Here is a 17,510-nt window from a genome sequence, read left to right as displayed (position 1 = left end):
TTGCATCCAGGGTTCATAAAGTCTATTGTTCGTCTGGTTCTTCCCGACCTCTGAACTTCATGCGGCCAACCCAGCGCTTATTCGCCTTTCGCCAGAGCTATCATTTCGTCCAATAATGCCACAGTCTCTGCTGGACTGGCAATCCACGCGCAACAGCATGCACTTCTAGCCTTGAAGTCATTGCCCCCTCCGCTCAGGAACTGGTCTCCAACATGCAGCGTGCTAGAAGGTGGAATACCCCCAAACCATTTCTGACATGACTGTACTCCTAGGGACTTGTCTCCGATGTCGAGGAAGACGTCGGCACCCCCATTGAAGACGGTAAAAGGGATGTCCGCATACGAAGCTGGCTTCTCGGAGTTGGCTGTATTGATCGAGGTCTCCACCACCTGCTGAACCACCAGGACAGTTTCCTCCAGTTGTTCACGGGTGAGCTTCTTGGACTGGTCAGCTGCGTAAATCCCGACTGCCCGTTCCTTCCGGAGTACTTTGGCTTCCAACCGAAGTGTGCGAATGCATGATTGAAACGCAGACTCGGCATGGTCGAGAAGCTCTTGGATGGCTGACTCTGACCAGTGTTTCATGGTATCTAAAATCCATTCTCGCCGGTGAATATACCGCAAGCAATGTTCTTCCTTTTCGTCGAACACGAAGAGAAAATTGGATTCACCACCCATGATAATCAGATTCGACTTTTGAGCAGCACTGAGATTCTCTGAATCCTTGACAGCTAGAAGAAGGCCAGATAATCGGTTAAAGTAATGCTCGGGTTGCATGTAACCGGCGGCCGTCACGATCCCGATTTTGACATTCTGAGACAGAAAATGAAGGAGACGCAGGATCACTGGGTTCGCCTCAGGCGAATGCAAGGATGCTCCATCTTCGTACAGTGTGACATCACCATCGAATGTCAAAAGCTCAAGTCCAGGGTTCAGCTTGATTTTCAGTTGTCTGTATGGCTTTGGCTGGATCATCGCCATCACTTGAGCAGTGTTGAGGATCAGTCGGATGTCGTTGAAAGAGGGGGCAACAAAACGACGGGAGGAGATGGCACGCTTCGCATCTTGGTATCGGAAAGCATCTTCTAGCGCTAGAGGTGTAAAAAAGGCAGAAATGGTAGGCACCAGCATATTGAGTTTAGACCTTGGATTCGACACAGCTTGCTGGTTGACTGCGACTAGTCAGCTCGTTTAACCCTCCTTCTGCTAGTCTTCGAACGCACTGTGATCGAGTATCAAATCTTCGACATCTCTGAAGATCTCAGCGAATCGCTGTCGCGCTGACCTCGCCATGGTATCCAAGCTCTGGCCATTGGAGCCGTCGTATTCGACGGCTGGTTGCGAGTTGAGGACGAATGGAACCGCAAGAAGACCCTAGAGAGTACGTAATGAGAGTTTTGCTAGGCACTCCGACTGCCAATTGCCCTCTCACCTTGATCCATTCGATCTAACGAGGCGGAATCAGCAATCAGGGGACGCGTGACAAGATTAGTTACATACAAGTTGGTCTCTGCGATGGGTCTTCAGCCGTATCAGAGTCAGCATAATCGTGTCCTGCCTTACAGCAGCTAGCTTTACTTGCCTTCAGTGCATCTAGCCATTATTAGCAAGGGTTTTGAGACAACTGCTTGATATATGAGATTGGTGACAAACACTCGACTCGATATCGGGTAGTCATCCTGTTTGTTTGCGGCTTTGCGCAGCGAACAACCTGAAAAGCGGGCGGAATCTAGAGGAAGCGTTTTTGGCTTGAACCGGGTACGAGTTTTACAGAGACTGAAGGGAAGAGCAACAGTATAGCTGTTGCTGTTGCTGGCTGATGGATTGGAAGACACGTTTGCTGATGATGCCAAGCAATTGAATAGTCGATGCAACACTCCGTATTAGGCAAGAGATGATGCCGTTTAACACATCTTGGAACCTTGGCAACACTTGATAGGACAATCCAGACGATTGGACAAAAGAGGCAAGATGCCACCCGAATATTGTTGATATCCTCTTCACTCGCTTCCACTCCCTCGCACACAAACACAAGACACACATACTCTCTCTAAGATGTCCCTGAGGAAGAAGTGGTCAACACTCATGGCTCAATCATAACTGTCTTACCAAGTCCTGTCCATTCCGCTGCTGCATCAAGTGCTTCCTTCCACTCCTCCATCTTAAACACCTTGGGATCCACGAGGTTCTTTCCACGAGGGAACATGCCGCGCTCCAACATCTTAACAAACAGCACAATGTCCTCCCTCTCATACATCAACTTCCCTTTCAACGTTTGGTTCAGGGCCATGACGTTCCAATTCATCACGTCTTCAACGTAGCCCATCATACTGCACCTACCCCCTCGACGCAAGGAGCGAATGGCACTCTTCAGGTGCATCGTTTGACATGCGTAAGGAGGTGTGAGGTCGATGACGGCGTCGATGGTCCCGAAAGCTTGCAGTGACGCGACATCGGCTTCATAATTCCCTATGATCTTGACGGTTTCGATGTTGGCTCCTGGTGTCCCATTCTTGACATGCTCCTTTAACCTGGCCAGCTCCTTTTCGTTTCTCCCCATAGCAATCACCCTTGCCCCCATTGTTATTGCGACCTGAACACCCGCACCACCAAAGCCGCCAGTCGCAGGAGACACAACGATCGTCTCACCGGGTTCGAGGTGGATATCCCTCAGGCCGCCGAACGGCACCAGCAGGTACATCATATACATCAACTCGCGAGTGGTGTATCCCAGCTCCGAACACAGCCTGTTTTCGTCTAGCTGAATGCAATTCTCGAGTGGCACCTTCATGTACTCAGCGAACGCTCCGTCGCGCCAGACATCGCTACTCAATTTCCGACTTCCAGCGTCACTGCCTTCGTGTATAGCGCTGAGAAACAGAGAGTCCGGATTGTCTCGGGCGTGGATTACGCAATCCACCCAGACGAGCTGGCCAGGGTTTAGCACCACGGCATCTGGGCCCACGGCGGTGATGCGTCCTATGGCACTCAATCCCCCGACCAGTGGCTTCGGGAACTCATACTTTCGCTCCCCATTATAGATCTCACGATGATATGAGATCACTCCGGCTTCAAGGATGCGTACGACGGCACTACCAACATCTGGTTTTGGAGTTGGGACAGTTTTGACCGAGAATCCTCCTTCAAGGGTTTCGAGGACGAGGGCCCGGTGCTGACTAGGCAGGGCTGGTAATGCCATGACTGTTGAGGACCGGCGGTAGAGGTAAGTTTGAGGTTCACCCGCGCTTGGTATAGATGGTAAATGAGATGGTAAATGAGATGGTTTCCTCAGTTGAACGTCCGGCATTCCATGGTTTTATAGACATGATATATTGCACGCATACGCGAACACTATGGCCGCCACGTGCCGGTTGCGGGCGCGGATCTTCCCCAACCGCTACCGGCTCCGCGCAATTCGGTCAGGATGCGGAGTTCGGACTTATGCCTAATCTTGCATACCTAGTAAGGGCGGTCGTAAGGGCCATGTATTCATTTAAGGATTCGACAGAGAGCAATTTGTAATGTACTGCACCGAACGAGGACAAATGTTAACGATATAGCAAATTAGATGCGTCTTCTATTTTCCCCTAGTCTTACATTTGAGGAAGCCTTGCTACACCATTCACATCTAGATCTGTAGGAAGGAAGAAGAGGTCGTCCAAGCTAAAGTTCGGGTCGAGCGAGAAGTGCTCTGGGTCGAAGTCATCCTGGTCAACGTTCTCGGACATTCCGCTCCGTCCTCCAGCTTCAATGTCAACTCCTTGAGCTGTTGCCCGCTCCTGGATGATCGCGTATGAAAACTCCAGGCTCTCCTTGGCGACTTGGGCCAACTGCTGCATCGATGACGAGGTCTCGTATGCTGCCACCTCCGCCTGGCGCAGAGCCATACTCAGCTTCATACGTAGCTTGACATTCGTCTCCCCGAGACGGATCCGCTCGGTAGACTGCCGCAGCGCCTCTTGCAACGCGTCCGTCAACATCTTTCGATAGGCCGAGGATTCCCGTGAGGGCGTGGGATATTCCAGCGGGCTTTGCTCCTCAACATCCATGAGCAATTCCGACGCCACGGCCAGGGACGCGTGGATCATGCGGTTCTTGAACATACCCGCCCCGACTAGCACGAGACGCGCGAATTCAGGGTTCTTGGGGACCGGGGTGAGGATAGCCATGGCGGCATCCAGGCTCATTTTCCTCGAGAAATAGTACAGTGGGTTACTTCGGGCTCGGCTAGCAAGGGGCCGATGAAGATGGAGTATGAAGCGGCGGAGAAGGAGGTCTGCGAGGTGGTGGTGGAACGAGGCTGCGTCCAAGCTGCTCGTCCTGGGTATATGCGAGCTACAGGCCCGGCAGGCGCTGATGATCGTGGTCGTCAGAGTGCAGAATTCTTTGTACGATGTCTCGGAAACCGCGGGTACTAGCCCGTTCATGCGACGGGCAACTTCTAACCTTGGACGGAGAGCCTGGAGGAGGAATCGCTGTAGTGATGAATCAGTCGCCGTCGTTGTGGGATGTTCCTGGAGAGCCTCGGTTTGCTCATCAATATCCTTGTCGTTGATGTTGGAGGGAGGCCCTGTGTCAAAATCATGTACTGAGAGAGTAGGTGGTACTCCGGCGTCCAAGGCTGACTGGATATCCAGCTCCAGGATGGTCGCCCAGAGTCTTCGACGAACCTCGCTTTCACTAGCATCAACAACACTATGTCAGTCACGGGAATAATGTACAAGTTCAGCGAGCCTTACAGAATGCCAATACTCTTGAAATGTTTCGGATCACGGTGTAGACCCATTTGCATCGCGGTCCGAACGACAGTGCCCATCGATATCCAAACGACATCTCCCCCAACAGAAAGAGCCTGTCGAGCCAGGATCAGCAAGCACTGAATCTGCAGACTACCGATACTGATGCGGTTCTTTTTCATGGGTCCAGCCAGCCAGTCCTGAGCGGCATATAGCCACTGACACGCCGTGGAATAGATGCCTGTCGTTTTGGTAGCATCTTGGGTAACGACAGTTCCGATGGCGGCAACTAGCTGGATCTTGAGTTGAGTAATGGTATCAGCCTCCGTGGGAGCGCTCCAATATTGCTCGTATTCGATCCAGAAAGAGGGAATATGTAAGATGCGAAACACAGACTCGAAGTAAGCAAGGTACAAGTGTACCATCTGATCGGCGAACTCTTTCGCGATGGACGGATATGCTTGTGTAAATAACGAGTGCCTGCTTAGTTGAGACAACTTGATATCCCTGGACAGATATTTGCATTTTTGAAGGAGAGAACCAATCTCCCATTTCAGTCGTGCAAGACTTTCATTGTCCGTGGCATTTCCAATTTCAGCACTCAACACTGCAGCTGTCTTTTGGAGCTGTTGAGCATTAATTAAGTATCAAGACATTCGACATATTCGGAAGGGAGGTGTGGACGGCGGACCTCAAGCGTAGCATTCGACCAGTGACTCTGGCCAAATAGTCTGGATTTATTCAAGCAAATACTTCCATCCTGTGGACCAGTTGCAACATCGTCAAGATTGGCGGTAGTCGCCGAAGAGCCGGACCACCTCGTCGTCTCACGAGAGAATTGGGCAGCGAGTTGATCTTTTGGCGCACGAACCACGAGATGAGAAGCATCTGAGGCGGAGTCTGAAGCCAGCTGTGTTGTGGGATCAGATGGTTGCTCACGCACCACAGAGACACTCCCACGGGCAAGCTTTGTGCGACTGGCTGCAGCTGATTTATGGCTGTAACAGCATTGCTTTCGGGTGAGGACACAATGGCCACACGGTTCCAGTCGATCACATTTCACTTTCCTTCGTCTACATTCCTGGCAGGTTCGAGCGGGTCGATGTCGTTTGTGTGGAGTTGGCTGCCCATCTCCGTTCACTGAGGGAAGAGCCATAGACTCCAAGAGGTTTGAATGAGTAATTACCAGTGCATCTTCGGCGGCGGTGAATGACTGACTATGATACGAAACAATTAGAGGCGTATGTGGATGGAGTTGTGGTCATGATCAAGATGTAATATCACGGATTTTAGAGACATGGAATTATGTTTTATCCCCGCCAGTATCAACCATTCCCGAATTAAATTCTCGATCTCGCTTTGAACGGTACAAATTGAATGCTTCGTCGGAGAACCTTCGTCTACCTTAGCATATTACGGACAGAGAACAACGTAATGACAGCGGCATATCACTTGTGGTGTCACATATATAAACGAAGCTCGCGTCGAACGAGTCCTATTGCCCTCTAGCTGGGTATGTCGTATTCCTCGAAGAATAGGTGCAGCGCTCAGTCTGACACAGGCGGATTAAGTAGTACTGCTCTGGCTACTGCTCTCTATTGCCTGCTTTATTGCTCCATCAAAAGTGAAATCAGGCTGCACACTCGTCACACCTCCCTCTGTCTTGGAACAGCCGGCCGATGTCCAGGACCACAACATATTCTGGACACCGCTTCTCCTTCCCACGGGGCTCAACTTGACGCAGATACTTTCGTGTTGCACCGAAATCTGCAGCTTCTCGATGGCCTCCTGAGCGTCGTACAAGCTCAGCTCACCGTCGTGCGGCTGTGAGACGGCCCATTCTGTTTGTTTGCTCTTATCCAACTCTGAACGGGTCGCAGCTTGCACCTCTAGGGCCAGTGTCTCACTGTGCGCAACAAGATCCAACAACAGTATGTGTCGGATGAATGACAGCGCCTCGTCGCGAGTTTCATGGTGAGATGACGCTATGGTTGCAAGCCCAAAATCAATCGACGATATTTCGTAGCGAGAGCCGAACAGAGGCGGCCCAAGAAATGTGGCTAGTCCAATCTGCAGCTTTCGCTGTGCTGTCAGGTGTATCTTGAAGCTGGTTTTTACAGGTACCATCAAGCCTGCCAGCATGGTGTTGGGTCGTTCCATCTGCAGAAATTGGAAAATTGTGGCGTTCGAGGCCTCCATCGACACCGAGATCGGTAGATCTGCTCGCTTGAAGGCACCCAGCAACGCTCTGCACTTATCCCAAAAGGTTGCCGCTTCTGCACGGTGTCGTAAATGTGCCAAAATAGGTCGGAGCAACGCGTACTCTGGGATTGGTCGTGCTTTGGGGGTCATTGGCAGCGGTTTTTCCGATCGCCTGATGAGATTCTGCTCATGAGCAGCAATCAACAACAACCGTAGAGATATGGCCACGAATTGAGCTGTCAAATTGTCTGCAGCATTGGGAGACGTAACATCTTCTTTTTCGCTGGATGACACGAGCAATAAGTGGTACTCGCCGCCGACGTCAACCTCTACGCTCTGCGACCGTGTAGTAATGCCTTGGTTGGCCACAAGACGCGCTTCACGGCATATCTCATAGAACAGCTCTTCCTCGAAAATGGCATTGCGGTAGTCGTTGAGGCTCTGGTCAAGTTCCGTCGTACCGGAAGGCCCAATGGTTTGAAGGTCGAAAGCGCCTGTCTTGATGCCATCCCGCACAACGTAGACGCCCAGCCGTTTGCGTTTCTTAAGCCCAACCTGTCGGTCCAGAACGACTGAACCATCAGAGCCCTGTCGAAGAAGAGCGAAGCCTCGGTCCCGAAATTGCGGTGCAGACTCAGAGAATCCGAAATGTACGCCAATGGCCTTGCGGTCTCGTGGAAGTCGCGAAACTGACCATCCTCTGCTATTGAGATCAGCAATCTGGTGCCAATACTCTGCCTCGCGCTCAGCTTCGGTTTGAAGTCTACCAGAAGCTGCCGCCAGCTTTTGGGATGCTGAATGGAAGCCCTCAGCCCTCCAGCCCTGAGAGACAGCGGCCAGCCGCCGCTTCGTCGAAGGAGGAATTGGTCTGTCTTTCAATACTCTCGAGGCCAGCGTCCCGACAGGAACGGCCTGTTGAAGGGCGGGCGACATGGAATGCTGAGCGGGAACTGACTGCTGAGAAATCAGGAATGACACAAAGTCCAGGGCACAGAGGACCTCGTTTTGTGCATAGCTGTATACGGGTCAGACTTCGCAATCATGGGTGGTCAAAGGAGACTCACTTGATGCGCTCTAGCATCTCATCTCGCCGCTTCCAAACACGTTCCTGACGCTTCTGCGGAGTATCATCTTCGGCCTGGGGCTCATCGTCCGGATCAACCTGGACTGCGTCCGGCGCAGTGGCTTTGCCCTGGATCTCGGCGAGTAGCGAACTTTGGGTGACATGACGAAAATGACCTTTCTGTGCGATAATCTGTTGAATCTGCGCTTGGAGATCCTGGGGTTTGGACGAAGGCTCAGGAGGAATCAGCAGGCTGATGGTGTCCAACTCAGACATGATGCTTGGTGCCGCACCAACTACAGGGCAATGTGCGCAACCTCTTATCAGTCCGTGGTCCGTAGGGAGGTCCTCTCGATCGAAGCCTAAGTTATTACTGTATCAAATGACTGGCAGTCAAGCCTACAAAGCAGAGGTGGAAAGGTTGGAGCATGTTTTGATTGGTGAAAATCTGGATCGCGAACTCAAGCGCGCAGTAACGAAAGAGAGCCCTGGGCCGTGACAAGCCTAGAGATAGTAAGTTGGGGGGGACTAGGGGGCCGCTACTGTTCTTACCTAAAATTTCTTCTGCTGCCCCTCTCTATCACCGGGGCGATGCCTCTAGGCCTATCGGCAGGCTCGGTCATGGTGGGGGTGCTGGAGCTTGGGCTGGTGAGGCCGCTAGGCCCTGCGGGCGCCCAACAGCCACTCATAGTTCTGCTGCTAAGCACTGAGGATACACGAATGACGTTCTGCGGCTTCAGCTGTTGCTGCTCGGCACGACAGACTTCGTATGCTATCTGCTGATAGACTCTTGCATTATCTTCTAACAAGTTCATTATTACTATCCCAATCCTCCCATTCTGGCCTCAAGTTCTCTCACGTTTCTTTTTCCTCCTCCCGTACAAATAAGGGCACCTTTCGCGTTGGCCTGCCCCTCGGTCAAACAATCCTCAATCATTTTATACCGATTCCCTTACCAGAGACCAGCCTGAAACCCAGACCAATCCCTCTAATCCCGTCCACTGCCTACGGCTGCCAGTAAAATGGCTGCCAACGGTGTGCCCGCTCCTCCCAAGAAGCGTCGAATTGGTGTCATGACCAGCGGAGGTGACTCCCCTGGCATGAACGGCGCCGTGCGAGCTGTTGTTCGTATGTCCATCCACATGGGCTGCGAGTCTTATGCGATCTATGAAGGCTACGAAGGCCTGGTGCAAGGCGGCGATCTGATCAAAGAGATGCACTGGGAAGATGTGAGAGGATACTTGTCTCGAGGAGGAACACTGATTGGCACTGCAAGATGCATGGCGTTCATGGAAAGATGGGGCCGACTGAAAGCAGCGAAAAACATGGTTGAGCGCGGCATTGATGCCCTTGTCATCTGCGGTGGTGACGGTAGCTTGACTGGTGCTGACAAGTTCAGAGCAGAATGGCCCAGTCTACTCAAAGAGCTGGTGGAAACTGGAGAGCTGACCCAGGCAGAAGTTGACCCCTTTCAGCACCTGAATATCGTCGGTCTAGTTGGCTCCATTGACAACGATATGTCTGGTACCGACGCCACCATCGGTTGTTACTCCTCTCTCGAACGCATCTGCGGCGCGGTTGACGACGTTTTCGACACTGCCGCCTCCCATCAACGAGGATTCGTGATTGAAGTTATGGGGCGTCATTGTGGCTGGCTAGCCCTCATGGCGTCTATAGCTACAGGCGCTGACTTCGTCTTCATTCCCGAGAAACCTCCTCGGGTTGGTTGGGAAGATCAAATGTGCGATATAATCGCCACTCACAGACGGAGAGGCAAGAGAAGGTCGATTGTCATCATCGCGGAGGGGGCCCACGATCGAGAACTCAACAGGATCACTGCGAACCAGGTTAAAGATCTTCTAACGCAGAAGCTCAAGCTTGATACACGCGTCACGGTTCTAGGCCATACACAACGTGGTGGGCATGCATGCTTCTACGACCGTTGGCTGTCGACACTGCAAGGCGTCGAAGCGGTGAAAGCTGTCCTAGAAGCTACTCCAAGCACACCCAGTCCAGTCATAACAATCCGGGAGAACAAGATTGAACGCTCCAACCTAATGGAGACAGTAGCCTTGACCAAGTCGGTCAGTGCTGCTATCGCGGCCAAGGACTTTGACAAAGCTATGCAGCTGCGCGACGTCGAATTCAAGGAATACTACAATAGTTATGTCATCACCACTTCCACGGATCACCCTGCTCTGCTCTTACCCAAGGAGAAGAGGCTGAGGATCGCCATCATACACGTCGGAGCCCCTGCCGGGGGTATGAATCCAGCTACGCGCGCGGCCGTTGCATATTGCTTGACTCGCGGTCATACTCCAATTGCGATCCACAATGGCTTCCCAGGTCTCCAACGACACCACGACGATAAGCCGCTAGGGTCTGTACGTGAGTGTCGGTGGATCGACGTAGATCCATGGGTCAACGAAGGGGGCTCTGAAATCGGCACGAACCGTGGACTACCGAGTGCGGACATGAAGAAAACCGCTGAATGCTTCGGGATATACAAGTTTGATGCACTGTTTCTGATTGGTGGGTTTGAAGCTTTCACTGCCGCAAGTGAACTGAGAAAGGCGCGAGAACAATATGAGGTTTTCAAGATCCCGCTGGTCGTGCTACCTGCGACAGTATCGAACAACGTCCCTGGCACTGAATACTCTATCGGCAGTGATACGTGCTTGAACACGCTGATCCAATTCTGCGACGCCATTCGGCAGTCTGCTTCATCGTCAAGGCGACGGGTGTTCGTCATCGAGACACAAGGAGGTCGGTCAGGTTATCTTGCGACGATGGCCGGTCTCTCGGTTGGCGCACTTGCGGTGTACATCCCCGAGGAAGGAATCAATATCCATATGATTGCGAGGGATATTGAGTTCCTGCGAGAGAACTTCAAGAACGATCAAGGAGCGTCGAGAGCGGGCAAAATCATCCTTCGAAATGAAAGAGCTAGTACCACGTACACGACACAGGTAATTGCCGATATGATCAAAGAGGAAGCCCGAGGTCGGTTCGAGTCTCGAGCAGCCGTACCTGGTCATTATCAGCAGGGTGGCAAGCCTTCGCCTATGGATCGAATCCGTGCCCTCCGGATGGCGATCAAGTGTATGCAACATATCGAGGACCGGTTTACCGGCAAGTCCAAGGACTGGATTGCAGACGACCCGTTGTCAGTAGCTGTCATTGGTATCCAAGGCTCTGAAGTTGTTTTCACTCCGATGGGGGGCGCTACAGGTCTTGAAGCTACAGGTACCGATTGGGAGGATCGTAGGCCTAAGAGTGAATTCTGGCTGTCGATGAAGGAGACGGTGGATATTCTGAGCGGGCGGCCCCAGCTTGCGGACTGCTGCGAGGAGTGTGGCAAACCCCTGTCTGGTGAGACTTTGAGGCGGACTCTTTCGAAGCAGGTCTAACGCAATGTCGAAGGGAGGATGCTAAACGCGTGCATATTAAGGGAAAGTTGCAGTCTACGAGGTGCATATGGCTGGTTGGATTCGTCGAGGAAATGGTGTGACAGGAGGCCAGCAGTAGCAAGCGTGTGCTGAGACCATATCAATAGATGCCCTTCTTGTCGTTCTGCAACCAAATATTTCTGTAAGGGACGTATCCATGACATACAAGGTGAGCGGAGTCGGTTGCAGTTGGCTGAAGGGGCAACAAAGGGGAAGATCATACCACCGCTGACAATCACCTGCGACGGGACAAATAGTCGTAACGGGTCTCCTTGCAAATGAAATGATCGTTATTGGCTGGTGTCACCACAAAATGCTCCATAGCAAGCAAGGCTGACCAATAATCACCCAAGTAATTGTCAGCCCTCAGCCTTGGTACGTCATTCACAGAAACATATAAACCCCTCCGTTCATACGCACCTGCGCTCAGAAACAGTCTCTCCAGTTTCTCCCTGCACAGCCAGACATCGATTACGTCTATCGTTCCATTCTACGCAGAACCAACCACTGAACAGAACACAACATTTACCACCAAACGAACACAAAAACTCTCACCCGCAACCATGGTCAAACCAACCACCTGCTGTGGTCGCAGCGAGGCTTGCATTTGCGCTCAGAAGGCTACTTGCTCGTGCGGCAAATCCTCCGCCATGCACTGCACTTGCGAGAAGAAGAACCAAGAGAACACCTTGCAAGGACCACGATGCTCGTGTAGTATGTTATACCCTGCTTGACACTTCTGTCATGACTCCCTCTTTCATGCAAAAACAAGCGAACTGACTTGGACATAAAGGAGCCCGCCCTGCCGGCCAATGTACCTGCGATCGAGCTGCGACGGAGAATGTTGCGCCTACGGGAGCCACATGCGCCTGTGGCAAGAGGGACTCAAGTAGCTGCACATGCGAAAAGGCCGCCGATGGTGGATTACTCCCAACGGAGACGGACTTCACGACCAAAGCATAGCTCCCCATCGTCTTCTGAGACTTGTCGAGTCACAACAGAGGGGCGATGGAACGAATCGATTCTTGCTGATCAACGGGACGGCATTTCACTGTATATTTCTGTGGACATTGGGGAGTGACTGCAGAAGAGTGCGACGGGTGGCAAGGGAACGGGCTGATATGTGATACAATGCGGCACACTGGAATGATGTGCTATGGCAGGGTGAACATGAATAACATACCACAGGGCATGACATGGCTACTAGGCGTTCTTCAACTGAATGGAATATCTTGACTGCATTGCACTGTACGCGTGTTTCAGGTGACATTTATTCGTGATCGTGCCTAAATACATAATGCGGACTCCTCGCACTCCGGCACAGCATCCAACACCTTGGGTATTGTACCTGTACCTCCTCAATCAGTGCAATGAAATAAGGACACGCATCTGCAGATTCAGAAGGGAAGAAATTTATGAAAACGTAGAATTGGCATCGATCGAGCCCAGGCGGTGTTAAGCGCCTCCTAAAGGCCTGCAGAGTGCTCGTCAAAAACTCCTGTACAGAGATCAAGTAGCTTCGGTATTGGGTATCTTGGACTTTCGCCTTTCACTATCAAACCGGCCTAACTAATCTCATGGAACGGATCCTCCTCCCCCATGTCTGCGCCAAGTTCCTCACCCACATCACCATCCTGCTCGTCTGCCTCAACCTGAACATTAACCTGTCCACCCAAAGCCTTAACCTTTGCCTGGGTCATTTCGAACACGTATTGACCCAGATGCTCCACCCCGTCCATTTCCGATGTGTTTTCTACCTCATCCTCGAGTAAGCGAGTAGTAGGGAACATTTCACCGGTCGTGACGATGAGTTTATCCGGTCTTTGCAGCAGGATGTCCATTGCAGGCCGCATCTCGAAGCAGTTTTCAAACAGCTCCCTCCGGCCAAGGATATACAATCCGAGCCTTGCACGGGACAGTGAGACAGTCAATCTTCGGACATCCCTGAGATATCCGACCGACCGCGTCCTCGTCATGCTCACAATGACATAGTCATTTTGCTCGCCTTGGTACTTGTCGACCGTCGTCACGATTCTCGGCATTCCAAAAAGCGAGTTGTTCCTGCACCTATGCTCGAGCACGTCACGTATCAATGCCCTTTGACCCGCATAGGTAGCGAGGATCGAGATACTTCGTGATGGATATCCGAGCAGGCGCATATACTGATACAACGCTACTGCATATTCAGCCTCTCCGAGGTTTTGGATAAAATGCGGTGTAGGTTCACGCTCGCCACTCCCTTGATAGTCCGGTACGTTGATAAACTGGTAATCATAACGGAAGCCTGCATTGGCGCGTGAAAACTCTGGCTGCAAGACGAGATCGGTTAGGTTACCCAGGTTGTGGTAGCGCCATTTGAAGAGCCTGGCAATTGAGGGTCGGCAGCGACCCTGTTGATCAAGGTGGATGGTTGGGACACCGAGGCGGATGAGACGTAGAAAGAGGGACTGTTCGAAGTTGGCATACTGGCGCAAAGCGAGGTTCTGGATAATGGGGGAGTTCTGCAGGTGATCTCCTATGAGAATGATCCGCTTCAAGGGCATTTCACCAGTCTGGGGATCCGAGTCCTGCATCACACATGGAATAAAGGTTTCGATCTCAGTGATTTGTGCTGCTTCTTCCATGATCAAAGTGTCGTAATGAAAGCCCAGTTCAGCTATCTCGGATCTCCTCATCGCCGCATGTGTTGATGTCATGGCAATGATCCGTGCTTCGTTCACCAGGAGATGGTTCGCTTGATCGCGACCGGCGCGTAAAATCTCAAAAGGTCGGATAGCCTCTAACTCGGAGAAGATCTTGTCGATATGATACTGACAGCCGGATATGATCTCCCGCGCTTCTTCAATCGTGACATCCGGAGGGAACAACGTTGCAACTGGAGCGTTACTGAAGTATTTGTAAAAGGGGAAAGAACTCAGGACGGACTCCACCGTAGCATTTTCAGCATTAATAATATCCCAGAAGCGTTGCCAAACAGGTCTAATGAAGACCTGATTGAAATAGTCGGCAGTCTCACACGAAGCGCCGTGTGCTCCCTCAGCACCAATTGAAGCGGCAAGTCGGCTGACTTCGGACAGATAGGATTGGCGATTCTCCAGGAAGGACTCAACCCGACCAAATTTACCGTAGGATGCCTCCGTATCAAGCTCCTCTTCTCCATGGCCTAGTCGTAGCAAGTGGCGTGGATCGATATCAAGCGCAATGATTTTCTGGAAAAGCTGGTTAAGCGCTTGATTGCTGTGAGCAACAAGCAAGATCCTTTCGGATGGAAAATTGTGGTAGAGTAAGTTGATGGTTTGTGTTGCAACGTCAGTCTTGCCCGTTCCAGGGGGCCCGACTACGATGGTGAGACCAGGTTGCGTGCCAGACACAATAGCTTCTACCTGCTTCGCCGTGAAGCGAATCGTGTTCTTCTTTGGGTTGTCCATTGGATATGGTCCCGTGTTACGAGGTTTGTAGGTCAAAACTTTGAGCATGGATGAGTCTTGCTCCATTTGGTCGCGGCGTCTCTTCTTCGGGTTTGGCGGTGGTTCGGCTGAAGCGTCCGTCGTCGCGCGTTCGAGAATATAAGGCGGATCAAAGGGAGCCGACTGTCCGGCGCCTGCTTCGATTGTCTTTCCCGGAAAACTGTCCAGGAGATGCTGCCAATCAAGAAATGTGTCCAGGTAGTCCATGGAGTCGATGTGATCCGGAAGTGCTGGAAATGATGCACTCTTTGGATCACCGTAACCCAGATAGACTTCTTGTAGCCACTGTGGAAGCACAGTCTCTGAAGACACTAGAGTCTGGATTGTCTCCAGAACAGGTTTGAAGTTGTTTTCTCGCCCTTGTCTACGAGCGATAACATTCAGTGACGCAATTTCTGAGGCAAATCGGCGTGAATTCTGCTTGTCGACAGCGTATGAGCTTGTGTCCAAATCGAGTAGCAAACGCCTCCTCTTAGGTCTTGAGCTATGCCCGTTTGTTCGCGTATCTCTCAGAGCTCTCCCATCATCGTCCAGGATCTGGAATACTTCAGCCGCTCTAAGACTGGTGAACATTCTTTGTTCGCCGTGATCGTTGGCCTGGCCATTGGTAAGAAGCTGAGAAGAATTGGTCGCATCAACCGCCAAGAGAAATACAACGTCGTGTGGTTTGAGATTGTCCCATTCTCTTCTGATACCGTCCGCAAGCCGGCTAACGTCTAGGATGACTTCGACTCGCACAAAGCTAGGCTTCAGATATCCCACTTTCGGCGGTCCGACTTCAATGACTGCAGGTTCTGCGATCGGAAGAGCCATTTTCGAAACCCCTTCAAAGGCTGTCGTGCTCCGATCCCGGGCGCCTTTCGGCTTCATCCGCCTGATAATGCTTTCCATATCCTTCCTTATCCCATAAAAAGCTTCGGCTTGATAGAGCTGGAATGAACGCCACATGAAATCACCAAGAGTGAGATATTGCAGGTTAAGCTTGGGAATTCCAAGGGGCCGGGAGCCATCATAGTTTTCGTTCCTCAGTAAAGTTGGGTCATACAGGGAGCTAGCCGTGGGCAGAACTGCTAGCTGACCAACAACCTCGCGGAAGTCTCGAGGTTTGGCGTAGGTTGACAAGAGAACCTCCATCAAGAGCGCACGAGTTGCAGAGACTCCCGCAGCCGGGGGATAGCTGATTCGAAACCCAAGCTGCATACACAGCCCCTGCAGCTCGGTATCCGTCAATGTAGAAAAGTGAGATTCAAGCTCGCTTCTTTTGTCAATGGATCCGAAGTTTGACAGTGCCAAAACCTTTAATTTGTCTCCAAAGTGCTGTAGCGCCACTCGCTGCAGCTTTTCCAAGGCTTGATAATGTGCTCTGCGCAAGCCATCATGACTTTCTTCTGTACCTCCCAGTTCATCAATCGCAAAAAACTGGAAATGTTCGAGCAGACGGGTCAAGTCTTGCAAGAGCACAGCGTCCTCTCTTTGGTACAGCTTTGATGTTCGAATCACGGGGATAATGTTGACGTCTTTCAATAGTAGATTCGTGTACCGTCTGGTCGGCAGTTGACTTGTCAGGTCGATCAAAAACTCCACAAATCGCTCACAATAGACCATTTCTTGAGAGTGTGCAAGTTTTGACACGTTGAGCCTTGCAGTGAAGTCAATCAGCATCGTATACAACCATGCTCGATCGAAGCGCAAACGGCTTTGAGCTTCTGGATCAGCCGCATCATATCTCCGCGCAGCGGCTCTCCACGCCTTTTTCCTCGCCGCGCTCGCCTCCAGTAGTTGTTCCCTTGTTCTTTCGTCATGTAGATTGTGCCATGTTGCGATCGATACCAGTGGGGCGCACTCTTTGCGGACGTGCTCATTTTCCAGTGACTGAAACGCACCGAGCACAAAATGAAGGAGCGACAATCGGGCAAAGATGGATAAAGAGGGATCGAGGTTCAAGGAGAGGACTCGGCGAAGGAGGTTTGAAAACTCTGCCGGGCGGTCGTTGAACAAGAGCCAGTCGTGGAGCCGAGCGCGTTGCTTCACATTAAAGAAGACGACGATGAGCAAGACATGGTGGTTGGAAGACTCCGATGAGAAAGTCGGCCACAGAAATCTTTCGAGAATCTGATGGTTTTCGAGGACAGCGAGAGAGTTGAATGGGAAAGAGTCCTGTTCGAGGGGATCCCAAATTGCTGTCTTGATCACTTCTGGTTTGACCTTCGTAGGTGCAGTATCTCTATCCCACCACAGTTTTTTAGCCAGCTCTTCCCAGCTGTTGACACCGTTTTCACTTGGGACGCTGACACCGGCTTGCACATCGAGGGCTGGAGCCATCGCCGGCCGTAGTTGAAGGCCCATTGACCATGAAAAGACGTGGTTCGTGGGCACAAGAAAGCGTCACGCGCAGGTTGGACAGCGAGTCTTGTGGAGTTTACAAACTGCGCCGAGAATTTAACTTCTCCGCAGAGCCGCATAGTTGATGTTTCCTTGACCTGCCACGCCTGTGCCGCAAATCTATCATCTACCCTTCCACGACGATGACGCTTTCTACGTGAAGGGCAATCCCTCCTCAATGATTGTTAGGGTTGAACGGCCTTGCTCCTGAT

General features: G+C 51.7%; 6 protein-coding genes across 6 annotated transcripts; 1 reads left to right on the top strand and 5 right to left on the bottom strand.

Annotated features, from left to right (window-relative positions):
* Positions 1-77: 77 nt before the first annotated feature.
* On the bottom strand, positions 78-1,292 carry Z517_01997 (uncharacterized protein; the record flags this gene model as incomplete). The annotated part of the gene is made up of 2 exons (XM_013431108.1): positions 78-1,171; positions 1,223-1,292. The coding sequence occupies 2 exons, from the start codon at positions 1,290-1,292 to the stop codon at positions 78-80; spliced, it is 1,164 nt and encodes a 387-aa protein (XP_013286562.1).
* Positions 1,293-2,082: 790 nt separating this feature from the next.
* Positions 2,083-3,198, bottom strand: Z517_01996 (uncharacterized protein; the record flags this gene model as incomplete). Its single annotated transcript, XM_013431107.1, has 1 exon — positions 2,083-3,198. One exon carries the CDS (start codon positions 3,196-3,198, stop codon positions 2,083-2,085), a length of 1,116 nt encoding a protein of 371 aa, XP_013286561.1.
* Positions 3,199-3,592: 394 nt separating this feature from the next.
* Positions 3,593-5,160, bottom strand: Z517_01995 (uncharacterized protein; the record flags this gene model as incomplete). The annotated part of the gene is made up of 2 exons (XM_013431106.1): positions 3,593-4,679; positions 4,739-5,160. The coding sequence occupies 2 exons, from the start codon at positions 5,158-5,160 to the stop codon at positions 3,593-3,595; spliced, it is 1,509 nt and encodes a 502-aa protein (XP_013286560.1).
* A 1,141-nt stretch (positions 5,161-6,301) lies between these two features.
* Positions 6,302-8,276, bottom strand: Z517_01994 (uncharacterized protein; the record flags this gene model as incomplete). Its single annotated transcript, XM_013431105.1, has 2 exons — positions 6,302-7,952; positions 8,002-8,276. 2 exons carry the CDS (start codon positions 8,274-8,276, stop codon positions 6,302-6,304), a joined length of 1,926 nt encoding a protein of 641 aa, XP_013286559.1.
* A 746-nt stretch (positions 8,277-9,022) lies between these two features.
* Z517_01993 (6-phosphofructokinase) lies at positions 9,023-11,410 on the top strand (the record flags this gene model as incomplete). The annotated part of the gene is made up of 1 exon (XM_013431104.1): positions 9,023-11,410. One exon carries the CDS (start codon positions 9,023-9,025, stop codon positions 11,408-11,410), a length of 2,388 nt encoding a protein of 795 aa, XP_013286558.1.
* Positions 11,411-13,014: 1,604 nt separating this feature from the next.
* On the bottom strand, positions 13,015-17,238 carry Z517_01992 (uncharacterized protein; the record flags this gene model as incomplete). Its single annotated transcript, XM_013431103.1, has 1 exon — positions 13,015-17,238. The coding sequence occupies one exon, from the start codon at positions 17,236-17,238 to the stop codon at positions 13,015-13,017; it is 4,224 nt and encodes a 1,407-aa protein (XP_013286557.1).
* Between the last annotated feature and the right edge of the window lie 272 nt (positions 17,239-17,510).

Source organism: Fonsecaea pedrosoi (genome assembly GCF_000835455.1).
Source record: "Fonsecaea pedrosoi CBS 271.37 unplaced genomic scaffold supercont1.2, whole genome shotgun sequence".
Taxonomy (NCBI): Eukaryota; Fungi; Ascomycota; class Eurotiomycetes; order Chaetothyriales; family Herpotrichiellaceae; genus Fonsecaea; species Fonsecaea pedrosoi.
Note: the sequence above shows the minus strand (reverse complement) of the source record. Positions and strands in the feature narration are given on the sequence as shown.